Genomic DNA, 19,877 nt, shown 5'->3' on the forward strand with positions numbered 1-19,877 from the left:
TGGAAGAATTAGAAAATGATGACTTCATTGTGCTACAGTGGGTACTTAGCAGAGTCACCTTTACTGACCCTTACATACAATTACATTAAAAGTAGTATTTTATGGTTGTACTTTTATTTGTGTTGTTGCACTTTCACATTTCACAGTGGTATACAGAAACTTTCTGCAAAACAAAAACCATGGCAGGTCCTTGAAACTTAACTTGTTCAGTGTTAAACCAGTTTCGTTTTTTATCTGATTAGTGAAAAGCATTTACTGCAAAGGATTTCTATGCAATTCTTTTACTATAATGAAAACATGACCAAGATTGCAGTGCTGTGCAGTATCCGGTGTCGAGTTAAGTCCATTTCACTCTCTGCACCCTCATTAGTGCTTCAACCAGAGTCAATGACCCATTTTTATACCCAACTGCAGCGTCTTTATATGTTCTTTATGCTAACGAACAGCAATGATCACACATAAACATTAACTTACTTAACTTAAGACATACTTAAAAACACATAAGCATACACTTACACACACAAAGACCCACAAACACACCCACTCTGTGTGATCTGTTTTGTTCTAAATATAGAACCTGTGGATAAACATATCCGAATAGTCACTTGCTCATGCAGTGAGTAATGTGGTTGGTCGAAGCCCCGTTAAGCTGCATCCTTGCGTGTCGTTTAATAAGAAAACAAACACTTGCATGTGTACCACGTACTGTACACATTTGTTTTGCAGCTCAAGGCTCATTCACTTTATATTTTTACTGTTATTTTGTTAGCCACGCTCACAGCATGTTTCCAGGGGTGGCCATGTTGGTCTGTCGATCCACCAGACTTGAATATCTCGACAGTTATTGGATTGCCATGAAATGCAGACAGTCATGATCCCCAGAGGATGAATACTAATGACTTTGGTGATCCCTTTGCCTCTGGTACTATCAAAAGGTCAAAGTTTCCACTTATCCAGTGAAATATCTCAACATCTACTGCATGAATTGGCACAGGAGAAATCCTAATGATCCCCTGACTTTTCCTACAGCACCATCATGTCAACATTTTACTTTGTGGTGGTTTGACAGTCCCATCAGCCCAAATTTTACTTTGTGTTTAATTGCTGTGTTTAATGTTAGCATGCTTACACACTAAGGATGGTGAACATGCTAAACATCAGCATATTAGCATGTTGATATTAGCATTTAGCAATACCCAAAAAAAAAGAAAGAATGGGAACACAACAGAAACTGCCTTCTTAGGATAAAATACAGCTGAAAGACATTTATACCAACTGGGGAAGATGCTACAAATCAGGGCAATTAACTTAAGAGGCGAATAAGGGACACCTGAGAACGCATACAATGAAATGGCGGTTTAATCCCGAGCTTTTAAATGTTTTGTGACAATGCGTGATTCAAAGTTTTATCCAAATAGAGACTGTTGTAATTGCGTGTCAGAAAGTTTTCCTCCTTCCTGCCGTTAGCTACGTAGCAGTGTGATTACAGTGGGCGGCTGTTATGAGGTGCTTCTCTCCAGGCTTGTGTCAGACTTTCCAAACGTTCATATCACATATCCCCAATGCCATTACACATAATCCAAACAATTCAATTCCACAGCCGTTACAAACAAAACTGTTGAGGTCGAGGAATGAAGTTCCTAACATTCCTGGAAGATTTCTATTAGAGTCCACGAATGAGCACGAATGATGGGACTGTCTCTTTGTGCAGACACAACAACATTACAACAGCACACCCATCTGTGCAGCATCCCCACCCAAGCCTTAATGTCTCCTGTTGGTAACAGTGTACTGAAATAGTAACATCATTTAATCAAACCACACACACATTAATTCAGCCACAGAAAGACACCCTGTTGAACAATACAGAGCATACATGGAATATTTGACAATAAGATAACAGATTTGGTGTGTTTTTAACCAGTGACTGAATAAAATTAGAAATAAAATAATCTAATTTCAAGAGTGTAAGTTATTTACTGTTAAAAACATGATTAAAAGATAATGTAACTTTAAAAAAAGACATCTTTCAGCGACAAAGCAAGAGGTGCATTTTCTATCGCTTTAAACTCATTAAATCCTCCCATGACACTTGGAGAAATCCCAAAATAAAGTAAAAAAAAAATGGTGTGTGTGTGTGTGTGTGTGTGTGTGTGTGTGTGTGTGTGCGCACGTGTGCATGTCAAAAAATGTAATGACACTGTAATTATGGCCTAATTTGTGACCATAGAGGGAAACACAAGGAAGCAATAACAGTTTAAGAAGCAGGAAAGAACGTTTCTATGTTTCTCGGTGTGTTTTAATTATCACAAGAAACCAGTCAGAATACATCAAACTGTTTTGTCTCGAACTAGTTAGGCTTATTTATTCCCTAACTTATTTATGCCTTGTCTTATGTGAGAACATGAGGTGCAATATGTGTTGCCTTGATTAATCATTAGACACACACACACACACACACACACACACACACACACACACACACACACACACACACACACACACACACACACACACCCTTCTTTTTTCTTGGAGTTTAGAGGCAGGCGTTGGTCTAGGTCTATAAAAGCTGCACCCAGTGGAGGTAAAGAGAGCAATCTCTATTAGCAGGGGAGAAACACACACTCCAACACACAAACTTGCACACACAGATTAGCGCAGGACTGTCATACACACAACACTCTTCCTGGGATATGAACCCTCTCATCCTCACCTGTCTCCTGTGCTTCGGTAAGTCTGAACTTGTACTTGTATTCTGTGTGTGTGTGTGTGTGTGTGTGTGTGTGTGTTTGTGTGTCTATGTGTGTGTGCAGAGAATGTGAATCAATGAAAAGGAGAGAAGAGAAATGTAGAATAGAGTGAGGACAGGAGGAGGGGGCGAATGAAGGAAGAAATGTCTCTGCAAGTAAAGACTTGTCAGGCTGGAGAGAGCTATTTAGGTGTTTTAGAGAAAATAACTTGGTTGAGTGTTATTCATCATTGCTCTTGTCTGGTGTGACCGATGTGTTCAGGTACAGTGCGGTGCTGGATGTAGACTGGTTGTAATGGTTTCAGTGAGGATACGGTGTCTAATTTGCAAGCTCTCAATATGTTTTAAGATTGATAGATGAGTAAGATTTAAATGTGCCAAGACTGTACAGTACAAGGCTGATAGGAAGTAACTACGCAACCTTAAGTTCCTGGTCACCATAGAAGAAGAATAAATGCCTTTATTTATGTTTAGGAGAAAAGGAAACCTCCTGGATAATTATAACTAATTTAATCTTTTCATGGCAACATATTCTAGTTTAGTTTAGCTTCTAGCTTTGAAAGAACATTTTTCATGTTCCCAAATACTGAGTGTAGACATAAAAAACAACATTAAATTGATGTAAACTTTGACCCTAATTGCTGCTTATCATTTTCATATCTCTATGTAGATTTGATGTGATCTCACTCTTTATGCTCGTCATCTTTGTGTCCTGTTGGTTTTACAGTAGTCTCTGGTGCTCAGGGATCTGAGGCCACGTTCCCCAGTGAACTAGCTGGAGTGACCGGGGGTTCGGCCTCTGGGGAGGGCCTCCAGAGTTTGCTGAGCGACGATGACGAGCTGGAAGTTGATGAGGAGGTTTCAGGAGCAAACAACGAAAATGTCAGCCTTATTGGTACGACCACCAAAACAAACTCTTTTCTTGTTGGCCTTTATTCATTTTTTTTATTTCACTTCAAATGCTGGTTAATTGGGGTTGAAGCTGATGACACTGTTAATAGAATAACTACATTTGTGATTGGGAAATCTATGTTTTCTGAATGCAGGAATGTTGACAGTTTAAAGATGATAATATCAATTAGCTCCGTTTTCCAAAAAAAAAATCCAGCTACGGTACCCTGTAAGGAATAGTTTCAGTTGAGAGAGTACATGTAAGGTTCGTCCAAAAAAGTCCAGAAGAAAAGACACATATCCTCCTAAATAGACTATAAGTAGTTTGAGCAAACGGGTGCCTAGATAGCTCAGTTGGTAGAACGGGCACCCATATGTAGAGGTTTAATCCTTGATGCAGGGAGCCGGGGTTCGACTCTGACCTCCGGCCCTTTGCTGCATGTCATTCCCCATCTCTCTCCCCTTTCATGTCTTCAGCTGCCCTGTCAAATAAAGGCCTAAAAATGCCCAAATCTTTAAAAAACAGTAGTACAAGCAAATAGTCAATGACAGTTATCAGGATGGCTTTGCTGACCATATAATCATTTTCTTAACTTATTAATCTTTTGTTTAAAAATGTTTGTCTTTGGAACAAAAGTAAAAACTGATTACATGAAAGTACACCGAAGACTCTGAGTCTGTATGCCTGAAATCTCATCTTTTATCAGGACCTTCAGTCTCGAAACTCCTCTAAGTTGAAACTAAATTATGCCAGAAACCTTAGCTAGAGTTTCACCTGCAGTTTCTCCTGCTACAGAGTTACATCCCAGCCAAGATGATAATAAGAAAAGGAAAGGCAAAGGCAAGAAGAGGATCAAGCACAAGAGCAAAAGCACGACTCCTCTCAACCCCGAGCACACGTTCTTCACCAACGTATACGCATCGACTCTCAGCACCTCAGAGGATCCCTGCACCTCCACCCACCTGGGCTACTGCATTCACGGTTACTGCAAGTACATAGAGGGGCTACAGGAGCCAGTGTGTATGTGAGTACAGCATCAGTTTACTTTATATGTGTGTGTGTGTGTGTGTGTGTGTGTGTGTGTGTGTGTGTGTGTGTGTGTGTGAATATGAGCTTCATGGTTAGCAAGTCAAGGAAAGGAAAACCCTGCTAAAAAATAATCACCAGAATAAATGATTCATATTCATTTTGCAGAACTTTCCGAAATACAAGAATAAAAATTACATGACTAGGGCGCCCGGATAGCTCTGTTGGTACCAACCTAGTCATGTCATTATTATTCTTGTATTTTTATTCTCGACTCCGACCTGTGGCCCTTTGCTGCATGCCATTCCCCCTCTCTCTCCCCTTTCATGTCTTCAGCTGTCAAAATAAAGGCTGAAAATGCCCAAAAATAAATCTTAAAAAAAAAAAAAAAATTACATGACTACATGCTTAAATTAATATTTCAATTTACCATTTAATATGAGAGATACAGCTGCCTTTCGTAATTTTGACTAGAATCAGTATATTTTGTACGTGTGCACCAGTATCTGATGTCACATCTCCTCACTAGCTCATGAATTTGTTCTGTTAACTCTTCCCTGTGCAGATGTATGAAGGGTTATGACGGAGAGCGCTGTGGGATCCAATCTCTGGGGACAATTAAAACCCAGTCCGATCAGATCAACAATACTGAGCTGGTGCAGACGGTCTTAGTGATTATCGCTGTGGTCCTGTCAGTCATCAGCTGCACCGCCATACTGCTCATGACCTGTGCTCAGTGAGTATGCAAGTGGCACACAGCCATGTACACACACACTGACACATTTTTTTTATTTTAAAACTGAACAAAAGGCTAAGGTAACGCATGGCTTTCCGGAGGAAAAATAGTGGGAAACCATTGAGGGATCTTGTGCTAAAACTGATACAAGCCCCTTAATGATAGGTGCAAAGATGCTGGTAATGACTTCCTGTGTACCTTAATGGCAGTCTAAACCCTGCTTAAGGTAACAAAGGTGGCAGTGATACGCATGTTTGTACACATGTAATTTTGCCAATTTCAAAGAATTGAGAGATAAAGAGATAAGGGGGGAATCATATGAACCATACAGAGCCCTGAACTCTGAAGAATTGTAGTAAAAAGTTGTCAGACAAGTCATAAATATAACCAAATCCATCAATAAATAATAATGTTAATTAAAAAATTAAAGTTAAAGCTTTGTACTTTTCCTTTGACCACTAATCAGTCGATAAAATAAATGAAAATGTTTTACATCTTTTACGATAATATCATATATAAAATACAAAATACAAATTTTACTTTTCTATTTATCTTTTACGAGATCATTTTATTTCCTATTTTTGGGGGTCTCTGCAGCCATTTAATGATGTATCTATTTCTCAGTTTCCCCAAGCAACATTTCCCGTTTCCCTCGGCTCATTTCTAATTTTTGTTTTGTACATGTTTGTAATATTTTACGTGGTGGCAACAGGAAAGCCTAGATTTACCCTGTTTCCCAAAATTATATTTCTTTATGGAAAATGTAAATACATTTAGTGAAAAATGCAAAGTGTGTCCTAACCAAAAGTGAAACAAATGTGTCCAGAAAAAGCTGGATTCACCAATATTATGTTTGGGCTGTCTCATTCCTTTTTTTTTATTTATTGATAAAGCATCATGAACCCAGGGAACCCAGTATGCTGTGTACTAAGACATTTTCTTCCTCTCTATTCTTTAAAACTGGACAGGTAATTGAAGCTTTAAACACAAATACTTGAGGGCAAACACCCCAGTACATCTCAACATTACACACATTACAATCCACACATCCTGCCCAGAAACACTTCTTGGCATTCGAACACACTGACACATCAAAAAGCACATTAACACACCCAAACACGCCCATACTATACAGATATTGCTCACCTCCTTCACAAGATGGACTCATACTTTTACAGCTTTCATGTCTTATTCTTATTTTTATCATAGACTTTTCATTTCATCGTATGTGTCATCAATTGTGTCACGTTGATGAATGTATGTGTTACTCATTTTTTATGTTAAACTGCTATCTATTTCTCACTGTAATTGTGCAACAAGTCATTTGCTGATGACCTATAATCACAGTTCCTTATCAATATGTAACTGAATCACAGCTATAAAGTCAATAGTCCACTGCCTTACAGCCCATAGCCGAAAGTAGTTAAGTGGTGTAAGAATGAAACTACCTCCAGTTTTATTTCTGATCAAAACAGCTGGAAACTCAATAGTTAATGTAATCTTTTTAAATAACACATACATCAAAATCCAAACAACAACACGCCTTGAATTTAATTTGTCCAGATCAAAGCCATGTAATTGACAACTGCCCTACCTCAAAATAACTTCACCAGGATCATCTGATAATCATGAGAACTATAATCAGCGTTTATACTCATGCTGAATGTCCTTTGTAGTTACAGGTCACATAAAACCTTCTTGGCATCCTACCTGGGAACTGGGACGGAGCAGGAGAAGCTACAGAAAACCATGGGCGAGGTTGTGGTGTGAGAGCGTCAAGTTACGAGGTAGGTTTCACTGAGGTTTTGACCTGTCACTCTCACTGAACTTCTTTACAGCTCAATAATTCGTACTGCATCATTTAAACTCTGACTCCATGCCAATCAAAATATGTTAATACCCCCAAACTTCAAAACTTAAATTCGCTAAACTTCTTCCCTGAACAGTGATTGTCCAATCGTAGCTTAGCAACCGTAAAGCTGTCAAGCTTTGGATCTCTTAAAATAGTGTGCATTGGGCGATACTCTGTGTAAAGAATTTAGATGGTGATTTCCTTTTTTTTAATCATCTCTTAAACCAGAAATACAAAAACCAAGGTGTAGTGTTTAAACAGTGTAGTTGTCTGCTCTAACATAAGCTGCAACTGTTAGAATGTCCGCCTAACAAGCTTATTACCTACAGTAGTAGGCTAGCGTTACTTCAAAGACCAGGGACATTTCATACTAAATTTTTGTCTACCACTGTCTAAAATCAAGGAGCCATTGTTTTGAAAATTACGTACAAATTTCTACGTTAAAATTGCCCTCGTTGTAATTGCCAATGCACAGTTCCGGAATGGAACGCTTGAACGCCGTACAGTAACTAAGGGGCAGTCAATGGAGCAGTCAATTGCTAGGACTCCAAATGGAAACTCAAACCAATTCACCAAGCTGATGCTGTTTTAATGCCATTTGTGCAAGCAATATTGTAACGCTGTAAGAAGGACATGCAATCATACGGTCCTGAATTTCTGGTGGTGTATAATTTAATGATGTATTTCGTCCAAACGCCTTGCTTAAGTCCTCAGAGGGCGGTGTCGGGCCTCTGCTCACGTGAGCCTTAAGCCAAACAGGAAAGAGTGGGCTCAGAGAGTGACATAGGAGCCTGTACGCCTGTTGTTGTTGTTATTGAACACAGCAAGTTGCATCACACAAAGAGGAATCCCCACTAGAGGAATTAGTCTGGATTAGCCTGGGGGTGTCTCAGCCTGTCCCATCTCTGCACTGCATACCAGCGTAAAGTAAAACCACACACTCGATCATACACATTCACCTGTGTGTCCAAACATTAACAGTACTGACACATTCACTCTACATGTGATGATCCGGATGTAACAGTTTAATTACTCCACTTACATGTGGTCATATCTCACTGAGCAACACTCGCACGCACACATAGACTTCATCTGTTTACACAGAAGTTTTAGCCTCGAGACAAACAATGTGGCTGTGCAGCATTCTCCTCATAGCCTGGGTGTCACTCAGTGTCCACCCTGAGATATGCAAGTTGGGCTCACACATACAGTAAAAATTGAAGAAGCGGCAGTTGAAGCCTGTATAGCATTTTAACTTCACAACTGTAAGAACCAAGCTGTTAAATAAACTCAGTAAGAGGGTCTGAAAAGTCGCTAAATCTAGCAAGAAAGTCGCCAAGTAGGCATCACTGTATGCATGGTGGATTTCAGGCTATGAATAGTTTTAGTAATGGGAAAAAAAATATGACTTGGGTCCTATTTAGCCATCCTGTCTATCAGTTATGATAAGATTGAACTCGCCAAAGCAATTGCTGAGATACGGAGATGTGGCTAAAAGGGATACAGCTACGGCCTGAAGTTACGCACAATCTTGCAGAATCTAATATAGTATAATAATATAATATTAATACTTTAACCCATGAAAAGCGTGTTAGTTCCTCTGGAGTGTTTCTATCCAAACCACAATCTTTTTCCTAAACTTAACTAGTCGTTTTGGTGCCTAAACTTAATTGTCGTCGCTAAACGCCGTAGCTGTATCCCTTCCAGACACAACCGAGATACGGGAACTCAGCGACATCGCTACAACAAATGACAAGAAAGGAACAGTCAGACAATTAGACAGGTTGTAAACGAGCCAACAGTTTAACGAGATTATTTAACTTTAATTATTTGGTAAAACCTAAAGTGCACACACCCAAAATGTTAATAATCAAACCATGGGTGGGTACAGTAGGTCAACGTTGAACCAGGAAGTTAGTTGATAAAATGTGTATTTTTCTACAAACACAACATTATTCCATTAGAATCATTTGTAAGATAAAAACGGTATCTGAGTAAATGATTTGACTTTGTTCTGATCATTTTTGAGAAAGCAACCAGAAAGGGCACAAACAGAATCTACAGATAAAAATGACTGGCAAAATAACTATATACTTTATACCTTGTCTGTGTACTTCTTTTAAGCAGTTTTGACAGTTTTGATTTCTTAAAAAACAGTTTTGCTTTCACACAAAATGCTCGTTGTTTCTATGTTCACATGCTTATTGACTTTTGATTTCTCTCCATCTTTCCTCAGCCAGCTGCATGACTGAAAGACGAAACGGAGCAGAGGCGTCTGAGGACGGAAAACAGTAGAGTTATAGACTGCTTCATTAGATGCTGTGCAAAAAAACACTGTCCAGAACTTGTTAGAATGTAATTTATTTAGTGTGATTATTTATTGCTAAAGTCTGTATGAGAGTTTGTACCGGTATGTTGAACTATTGTTATGATGTCTATTATGTTCAAATATGTGCAGTTTGGTTTTATTTATTGCACTGCTGTTGTTATAGGTCAGTGAAACGCTCTTCATCTCACTCTGGAAAAGGGATGGAATTTGATCACCAATAAAGTGTTTCAGTGTTATGTGAAAGAGTTATTTATGTATGCCTCTCTGCCTGAGTTTTTGTGTTTACATTCCCATCTGTGGATGCATCCCATACCTCTACAGCCTGCTCACACAATCACCTCAGCCTTTTAGCCAAACACAGATTCAGCAGATGAGAATAACCCTGAGAGAAGGTCTCTCTGAGAGAAGCTCTCTCTGACATCAGCGAGGAATTCTGAGAATCATGAGAGCATCACAAAAGCATGAGAGGCTGGAAAGTCTTTGTGTGTGTGCGTGACAAGTAGAATTTATATTGTTTCAGGGTTTGATTCTCAGAAGGTTAATTATCTTATTCTTCTAAGAAAAATATTTACACTCTACACTCATTACAACACATGCACAAACTCACCAACCACTGTGTTACTAAAGCACTGCAGTGTTTTCAGCATTGGAGAGAACTGCCAGTTGCACAGGTGTACTTGGAAAAGAAGTGGGGATGGGCATGTCTGGTCTGAGCTATTTTGGGAATACTTGGAAGTTATCTCCTAACAAATACAAACAAAGACTTGAATATAATTAGATGGTTCAGGAAAAAGGAGCCTAGAACAGATTGGTGCACAAAAAGTGCAACACATTCACATAAACACAGGGAGACAGGTTTGTTAAAGTGCTCATATTAAGGTCATTTTCAGGTTCATACTTGTATTTAGAGGTTGTACCAGAATATGTTTACATGGTTTAATTTTCAAAAAATACGATATTTTTGTCGTACTGCACATTGCTGCAGGTCCTCTTTCCACCCTGTGTTTTGAGCTCTCTGTTTTAGCTACCGAGTGAGACATCTCACTTCTGTTCCATCTTTGTTGGGAGTTGCACATGTGCAGGACCTAGGCAAGGACTACTACCCAGTCAGAAGCAGAGTATGAGGATATATACGGAAGTAAATGCTGGACTACAATAGAGCTGTTTAGAGCAGTTTGCGAACAGTGTTTTCTCTGGAAGATGGTAAGTCCCTTTGGGGTGGACTTTGGGCTTTTTCACTTTGTAAACCTATAACATGCACAAAAAAGATATGTAGGCTAACACAAAAAAGGAAAGGAAAAAAGCCAAAAAGCATAATATGAGCACTAAGCAGCACAAAGTGAAATCAGGAGCTAGAAAAAAGGCCACAACTACAAGAAGTAGATAACTAGATTTCAAGCTTAATGTTGACCTTAAAAGAAGACTTTTATTAACATTACTAATGGCACTGCAGTTTGAAAGTACATCGCTCGACTACTGGAACTGCATGGGAGTGATTACCAGAGAAATATTCATCTCCAAAGATAGCTGGTGGGTGTCAAAAAATAAACTTTTTCTTTAAATGCACTAATTTGCTTAAGCTGAACAGCCAGTCAGAGTGAATACTCAGCGACAGCTCTGACTTGATGATTAAACATGACTGACAAGGGTCGACTAGTGGCGACATCGTCTGACCAACTTTGACCGAGCTTTAGAGGTGCCAACAAGCAGTGTAGTTTTTAAAATGTCAAAACATTCCTCTAAGTCTTCATCCAAAAACAAATGTTAAAAAATGAAGTTATTGCCTATATATAGGCCTGATACTATACTACTACTACTATATACTATATATATATCTTATATTTAGGTCACTATAGTACAAGTATTTTTACAGTATATGGGTACAAGGCAGATATTATGTGACTCAACAGGATACAACCGTTTCCAGTCACCTTTATAAAACAAGGTTTCACTCTGTGTTTGTGTGTGCGGTGTTGCGTCACTATTGAGCGAAAGAAAAGGTGATGCAAGCCAGGTAAACATTTAGGCCTACACTGTGTGTGTGTGTGTGTGTGTGTGTGTGTGTGTGTCGGTGTATAAGAGAGAAACGGTGATCACCATAGCTGAAATGGCTATTTAAACACATCAAAAACATTCATAAACTCTTGTGCATTCATCCATTTGACAAAATAAGTTTATATGGGTGTGGTGAGTTTGATAGTTTCGGTGGCACTTAGGTGGGCCCGTGAGTTTTTTGGGTGGCCATGGTAACAGAGTAAACAACTGGGGAGATGGTTGGTCAGTGATACTTCACTTACAGCTCAAATAAAGGACATGCTGGAATTTCCTGGGTGTGGTACCATTTTTTTCCCTTCACCTTTACAAAAGAGCAGGTAAGTTCACAAGTACCTTATCTTTTCTTTTCTTTTTAATTTTAACTTCCTACAAACTTTCTATTTCAGCAAAATAACAGGTTGTCAAGCCGATAGTAAGTCATGCTAGCAGCATGGCTCTATGGATGCTAAAGTCGGTTAGCCCACCAATTATTATTATTTTTTTTTTGGGCCAACACTCCCCAACCACTTTGATCCAGACTGTAATATCTCTGTAATAACTCTTGGATGGATTGCTGTGACATTTTATATAGACATTAATGGTCCCCAGAAGATGAATCCTACTAACTTTGGTGACCCCCTGACTTTTCCTCTAGCGCCACCATGAGGCGAACATTTGTGGTTTTGGGTGAAAAATCTCAACAACTATTGCTGGATTGCTGTAAAATTTGGAATAAACTGTCATCTTCTGTGGTGGTGGGAACTGTGCTAACTTTTCCTCTGGGGGCAGCATTAGTTAATATGTTTAATTTTTTCCAATTGGTTAATAACGAAATAGCAGCCAAACTAATGATACTCTGATCAGCCTCAGCTGTACATTGTGCTTAGTGCCAATTAGCACATGTTAGCATGCTAACACACTACATTAAGAAGTGTTAGCATCTCACAGCACCTCTGTGCAAAGTTGTAGACTCTTAGGTCTGTTTTTCTATTATAATATTGAAGCATCACACCCAATTCTGTTGAGAAGTTTGTACAAGTGCATATGTATTTTTCTTCATTTATGAGACATCAAGTCAGACATTAGGCAGAAAGTAACTTAACATGTTTGACAAGTAATAGAGTAACACAATAGGACTGGTTTTGATCTCAAAAGATGTGATGAAAAGAGTTGCAGTAAAATCAGGCCTTTATTTGTGATTACGGTATGCAGTGGTGGAAAGTAACTAAGTACATTTACTCAAGTACTGTGCTTATGTACAATTGTAGGTACTTGTATTTTACTTGAGTATTTCTATTTTATGCTAGTTTATACTTCTACTCCACTACATCTCAGAGGCAAATAGTGTACTGTTTACTCCACTTCACTTTATTTAACAGCTTTAGTTACTTTGTAGATTTAAATTATTAAAACAAAACATAACCAACTAATAAATGATGATGTCAGATGACAGACCTTATTTTTTAGTTTTAGCTGATTGAAATTATCTTGACCACCAGCTGAGTGAAATGTAAATGACTGCACCACTAACTACAGCAGAGAGCACCACCTAGTGATGTAGCATGAAAACTGAGCATCAGGGCCCCATTTACAGTAAGTCCCAGGTCTAAAGACTGGCTGGGTGTATACAGATGTAATTAGTAGGCCGAGCATACTTTTGTGATAAACCCACAAGAATTTAAAGTGTGGAGCAAATATTGCAGGGAGACTAATGGGCTCTTTAAGCTCACAGGAATGAAAGACAACAACAGTGTTTAAGATAAGACAGACAAAGGAGCTGATGATTAATCCTTCCAAAAATGTTACTGTACCAACTTTGATTACAATGGCAAACATTTCCTTATCCTGGATGTGGACATGTTTGATGCGTTTCATTGTCTCCTTTAGTATTAAATAAAGGCACTTATGCAACACTCATGCAACCTTTTGCACATTTCCTGTTTGGGGTCTTAAGATACAACATGTGAATTTGTCTCTTGTGGTCTGGTCTGAGTAAGTACACGATCAGCAATCTCTTTATTTTTCTTTAGGGTTCAGAAATGTTCTGAGTTGACATTACAGTCTCTGTCTCATGCAGGAAGTGTTTATGCAACATCTACAGATGACCTAAAGAGCACGAAGAAAGAAAAACACAACCAACCATGCTGTCATGTTTACTGAGACATCAAAGGTTTTTAATTTGAACACTGATCTCACACAACCTGAAACCAGAGAACTGAAACAAAAATCTGTAATGCCATGAAGGTGTGAAAATCGGAGCTACTTTAATGAGGATGTCTTGTGAGATACCCAATAGTACAAATACAACTAAAGCAATAGGTATGTCTCTGCCCTTAAGACAGTAGAAAATGTAATTTTCAAGCAGTAATATTATGGATTAATATGAGCAAATACTGAAGTCTGCCCGAGAATAAACCATCACCATCACAACATCTTTTCACAATACTTTAGCTGATCCTCGATGTCAATTTAAGCTTCTGATGCAGGAAGTGGTAAATATGTCTGGTTGACAGGTTGAATAATGTCACTTTTAATGTATTTTGGTGTCTTTTTGGTGCTCTTTGGTGTACAGCTTTATAATGTAAATGCCTTTCATATACTGATATCAAATGAGGATAAAGTAAATGGAGCATAAAGTACAAAGAGAGATGTGGTATAAATGGTTAACATGGTCAAGAAGACAGAATAAACAGGGAAGTCTCATTATATTTCAGACTTTTTCATTGTTGTTTTTATCCATTTTAGTTGTTTTTCTGAGAGAAAAGCGTACACTCCAGGCTTTTTTATCAGGCCACACTTCTTTCCAAATGAAGTGACACCAACGAGCGCTCCATTGCACAGCAGTGGTCCTCCTGAGTCACCCTAAAGAATAAATACACGGCATGTCATTTTTAGGCACATACATAGCAGTGAAGATTGTGACAGGCTGTTTACTTCCTGCACAAAAAAAGAAAAGAAAATGTACAGTACGTACCTCACAAGTATCAGCACTATTTTTGCCATCTGATCCAGCACATACCATGCTGCTAGTGATAACAGGTTTAAGGCCGTAATATTCAGGAGAGTTGCACTTCACTCTGTCGATCACAGTCACATTGACAGACATCAGGACATCTGATGTTTTCTGGTGAACGTTGTTTGTTTTTCCCCATCCAGCCACAAGACAGCTGGTGCCAGCTGCTGGATCTTTGACGGTGTTACCCAACTTGAGAACTTTCACTGTGTTGGTTTGCTTCACCGGTTTGTCCAGCTGAAATTTAGAAAAGGATTTATTGATGCTGACTGTCTGTACGTTGCCTTCAGCACTAGTCACAGCACAAGGAAAGTAGGTTTCCATGAATGCGTGTCACAATGTCTGCCTCAGGTGTTTTCATGTTACTCAGTCAGTGTCCAGCCACTTCTCACTTCCCCCAGGCCCATGCATTTCCAAAGATCTCTCTGGACTTGCCATCATCCATCCATCCACCAAATGCCCTCAGACCTTTCCACCAGTCACTCTCTTATTCACCTGCTCAGCTGTTTCCACTTTCCCTCATCAGCCCTGCAGTATATAACCAGCCCTTTAGACTGATATGCCTGATCGGCTCCTGTTTTCCCTGTTACCTGTTCCTTGATTATGACCTGTTGCCTTTGCCTGTCCCTGACCAGCTCACCTGTCGAGCCCATCCTGGATTTGATTGACTGTCTCAAAAGCTTGTATCCTTTTTCTTATGTATTTTCTTTTGTATTTGTGCTCTTTCTTTGTTTAAATCTTTTGTACTTTTTTCCATGTACTTGTCATTCATATACTGTACTTACAGCAGCCTATTACTGTGTAAAAATCTTTCCACTTTCACTAAATGTACTGTATCGAATGTAATGCTTCTATTGGACACTCATGTTAAAACATTTTTATTGTTATGAGTAAAAACATTTGGAGGGAACTGAATGCTGTTAAGATAAGCAGCTGCCCGACTTTGCATTGGCAATAATTTGATTTAGAGCAAACTTGGTTTGCGGTTTGGCATCTTTCTTTCCTGCCTAAACATATTTAAAAAGCAAATATTGAGTTTAAACAAAATGCTCCAAATATGTTTCTCAATCATCTTAAACCACTTTCCTAGATTGCAGATTGTTGCATCTTTGCTTCTTGTAATTCACTACTGGTTACTTTAATGTCCCCGTACCTTGAGCAGCATGAGGTCATTGACCTTATCTGTTGCATCATAGCAGGGATGAGGAACACGGTGCTTAACCTTGACCTGCGTGGAATCTTTTTTAATTTCTTTGATGGAGTGCACCCCCAGAAACACCTTGGTAAAGCTGCAAGAGCAGGAAATACAAAGTGTTATTAGTTCACATGGACTAGAGTTTAACAGGCAAGAGTGCATAAATGAATGATTAAAATTATCACTTTATCACAATTGCGTCATGTGCATTATCACATATAATGTCAGGACAGTGCTTTTTATTCCCACCGTCAGTGTTGGGACTTCAGTGGTAGTTAATACGTGGTGAATGGAGGATTTGTCCTCAAACAGAGCGGATAGTTGCTAGTTGTTGAAAGTGTCAAATTGACTTTCATGGGTGTTGATTGATGTAAAACGGTTTATCTTCACACTTTATTTTCGGTGTATGCTTCCTTTAGTCTGTTCTTTTTCGGGAGTGCAACAAACAAGAGTCGGCTAATTCAAAACGAGTAGTATCATACTGTATATCGTATATCTTTTTCTTGTTTTACTATGAATAATATTGTGGAAACTAGTAACAAAATGTGCTGTGTTGAAATTCACTGAAACTACAAACATGCAACTACATAATGAACTGCTTTTCTCTTTTGATTCTTGATGCATGTTTTTTTTCTTAGATTCTTTGTGAAAATTAAAAAGTTACAAGGCTGGTTTCTTCAAGTGAGTGATGTGTGCATATTCTGAAATTTGACAATTTTAGAAATGTTTGTATGTTCTTACTTAGCACAGTGGGCAGCAGTCAGGATCCATTTTGGATCTATCAGGATCCCTCCACAATATGGTGTCTCCATCAGAACCATGAAAGGCAGCGAGTGGGGCTGCACTTCTCTTCCACCAATAATCTCAGAACCATGACCTAAAACAGAATACACTCAGTTAATCAATTTAACAAAAAAAGTACATAGATTTGTCAATAATTGAAAACACATCACTCTGCACCTGCTGCACTGTAAGTATGTAACATTACTTTTAGCATTACGCTGCATGTTTACATGAATCAGCAAGATATCACAAAGTAAATTACTGCGATATAAAAACATGTTACTCACTCGACTGGACAATGAGGAGGACCACACAAGCAATAAAAATGGTGAACTCCCTCGGAAAGACCATTTCTTCTTATCTCTCTGTTTGATGTGATGCTCTGAAACCCACCTCGATGCACATGCGTTTTTATGTGTTCAGCTTGAAGGATGTGGTCTTACCATGGAAATGCAAGTCAGCACAATGAATGCAAGCATGACATGAACACTTGTCTGTCCTATCTTCATTTAGAAGCCTTGTGGTAACAGGTTTTGTCATTTCTCAGTCTTCATACCATTCTTTTTTTTATACTTCCATGATGCAGGTCACATCATCAGGGTGGAGACGGTTCAGTTCTTAAGCCTTTCAGCTACACTTGTGAGTGTGTGGTAATAATGTCATGTAATGAGTCAGAGGAAATCATGAGAAAGTGGAACATATGGGTTGATTTGGCAGCAGGCTGGTGGAGGTGACTGATCAAGAAATGAGAAAAATAAATCAGAGGAAGGGTTTACTGCTGGAAGAATTGGATGCTATATGTTATGTTACCTTAAAGCTGTAGTTAGACATTTTGGGTAATACGCTTATTCTCTTTCTTGTCAAGACTTAGATGAGAAGACTGATACCACTCTCATGTCTGTCCATTAAATACTGTATTAGGCTACAGTACAGTTAGCTTAGCTTAGCACAAAGACTACATACACTGGCTCTGTCTAAAGGTAACAATCTGACTACTAATTAACATGTTATATATTGTTTGTTTTTTTAAATCTGTACAAACACTGAAATGTAAAACCAACTATTTCCAAGCTTTTTCTTGGCCAGACAGTTCAGCAGTGACAGTGCGTCCCCGTGCCACGGCAGTTGCCAAGGGGGCCCCGCCAGTAGTTGAACCAGAGTCGGGAACCAGGATGCGTGGTCCGTTGCCACCAGAATGACCGACAGGTTCTCCTCCTGGATGCGAGCCAGGAGGCGAGGGATCAGAGGGACCGGGGGGAAAGCGTATAGGAGGGCTCTGGGCCAAGGTTGGTGGGAAAAGGCATGCGGCGAACAGATCCACTTTCGCTCTCCTGAAGCTGCTCCACAGCATCTGAACGATAGTGGGATTCAATTTCTACTCGTTGTGAGATAGGTGGAACTGGAGTCGGGGCTTGGAGAGGCTCCGTCTCCTTGAGCCGACGTCATGGTGTCGCCGTTGTGGCCGAAGCGCCGCTCTCTAGGAGGTGTGTTACCGCATCCCCTCCACTACCTACAGCTCGTGACTGCCCCAGCCTTAGAAGGGAACAGCCAAAGCTTAGCGGTCATGGCGGAGACAGCAGAGCTAGCGGTCATGCTAGCAAAGCGGTATTGTTCAGCGCCGCGGTCACCTAGGCGGTACACGGGTACGCGCGGTCAGCGAATCGAGCATGGACCTGGTTTCGGGGAGATGGCGGTGTGGGCTTCCGTTGGCCAAAAAAAGGGGCCGTCGGAAGCGGGATGGAGGCCAAGCTCTGCTGCCGTGGTGGGACCGCCGTCCATCTCCCGGGACAGGGGAATGCTACTCGGCATTCACACAGGTCGAGAACAAAAACCTAGCGGTTGGCAGGGAGCCAGTGTGGTACTCCCCTCCTGAAATGGAGACAGTCGCCGTGGCGGGGACTCCGTAATCCTCTGTCGTTACGAGTTCACCTTGCAGCTCGGGTGGAGGGCCAGCGGCAGGATATAGCCGGTCCGTGGTCGGTACACGGCGGACACCGCTGTTCTTTGAAATCTTCAAACTGCTGAAAAATAGGGAGCAGTTCTATGGTCACGCAACTGTGATATACAGTAACTGCGGACGTAATAGAGGCCCATGCAGGGCACAAGGGCACGAAAGAAATCTTCATGACTGCGCATGCGCAAAGGGATTAACCCAATAGCGACAGCTCTTGGAGGGCGAAGCCTATATGAAATAGAACCAGCAAAACATGCAGGAAGAGGAGAAAATTCTTTCAGATGGAACAAGTTAGCAGACAGTTAGCAATGGACTCTACAGGATGATTTTTTTAAGAACTTGGATTAAGTTTTTATAAAAAAAAGCTTTTGATTCTTTTGATCAGTGGACAGAGGAATATAAATAAGCCAGGAATGGACCCAGATTCAGTGTTAAGGACCAGCACACAGGTAGGAAATTGTCATGAGTTCTTGTCTCTTTTGTACATCAACATGAGCACTAAGATTAGGAATTATGCTTTGTTGGTTATGATTTCTGTAAAATGAACTGAAGGATTGAATTGCGGAGAATCTAACGATATGTAGAATGTCCATATTGACACAAGTTTTTAACTTTTGTGGTTTAATGATAAATGTGTCGCCGGCGACCCAGTGGGTTTGATAAGGCTAATGTTAGACTCAGATACTTGCCTGGCACAATTCAGAACCAAGAGATGGCCTGGCATTTAAAATGGCTAACGTTAATTGACTTTGGTGCCAAAGTTAGTCAGGCAGATTTTTCTATATTTACACAGAGCTAGGCTAGCTGTTTCCCCCTGCTTCCAGTATTTATGCTATGCTTAGCTAACTAGCTGTAGCTTTAGTGGTATCAATCTTCCCAACTAACTCTATGTCAGAAAGCGAAGAAGCGTATTTTCCCCAAATGAGAAAAAAAGTCAACCATCTTACAGTATTTAAGGTCAGATTAAAAAAAAAAGCGACCTCAGTCTGGACAGTCAGATCTGAATTAAAACAGATTGTGTAGTTTGCAAACCAAAGTGTCTAAACAGGCTGAAGAAGAAAGTTGTGCTAAAATACTGAGACGTAGCTCCACCCCAAAGTCTATTTTAAGAGCTTGCAGTCTGGATCATGTTAGTTTCAGTGTACTGTGTAACTTTGACATTTTAATCTGATAATTAGAACAAGTACTAGAACAATCCACAGCTTCTAGAAATGCATGAAGAGTTTATAAAGAAGAGGAAACATGTAAGGGCAATTAAGTGTGGGCGACCTCAGCCTCCGGTCTGTGTTACCTAAGATGACTACTTGAAAACTG

General features: G+C 39.7%; 2 protein-coding genes across 3 annotated transcripts; one reads left to right on the forward strand and one right to left on the reverse strand.

Moving 5' to 3' along the window:
- The first annotated feature begins 2,572 nt into the window (after positions 1 to 2,572).
- Positions 2,573 to 9,820, forward strand: areg (amphiregulin). 2 transcript variants are annotated; one of them, XM_078251202.1, is made up of 6 exons: positions 2,573 to 2,730; positions 3,477 to 3,644; positions 4,437 to 4,665; positions 5,233 to 5,403; positions 7,080 to 7,190; positions 9,492 to 9,820. In XM_078251202.1, exons 1-5 carry the CDS (start codon positions 2,694 to 2,696, stop codon positions 7,171 to 7,173), a joined length of 699 nt encoding a protein of 232 aa, XP_078107328.1. In that variant the 5' UTR covers positions 2,573 to 2,693; the 3' UTR covers positions 7,174 to 7,190; positions 9,492 to 9,820. The 2 variants fall into 2 exon arrangements, with proteins under 2 accessions (XP_078107328.1, XP_078107329.1); XM_078251203.1 differs by lacking the exon at positions 2,573 to 2,730 and adding an exon at positions 2,916 to 3,011.
- Positions 9,821 to 13,765: 3,945 nt separating this feature from the next.
- Positions 13,766 to 17,125, reverse strand: LOC144518482 (granzyme A-like). The gene is made up of 5 exons (XM_078251204.1): positions 16,897 to 17,125; positions 16,568 to 16,703; positions 15,785 to 15,920; positions 14,593 to 14,868; positions 13,766 to 14,480 (listed from the first exon to the last, which is right to left on the reverse strand). The coding sequence occupies exons 1-5, from the start codon at positions 16,958 to 16,960 to the stop codon at positions 14,322 to 14,324; spliced, it is 771 nt and encodes a 256-aa protein (XP_078107330.1). The 5' UTR covers positions 16,961 to 17,125; the 3' UTR covers positions 13,766 to 14,321.
- Between the last annotated feature and the right edge of the window lie 2,752 nt (positions 17,126 to 19,877).

This window comes from Sander vitreus, chromosome 5, assembly GCF_031162955.1.
Source record: "Sander vitreus isolate 19-12246 chromosome 5, sanVit1, whole genome shotgun sequence".
Classification (NCBI taxonomy): Eukaryota; Metazoa; Chordata; class Actinopteri; order Perciformes; family Percidae; genus Sander; species Sander vitreus.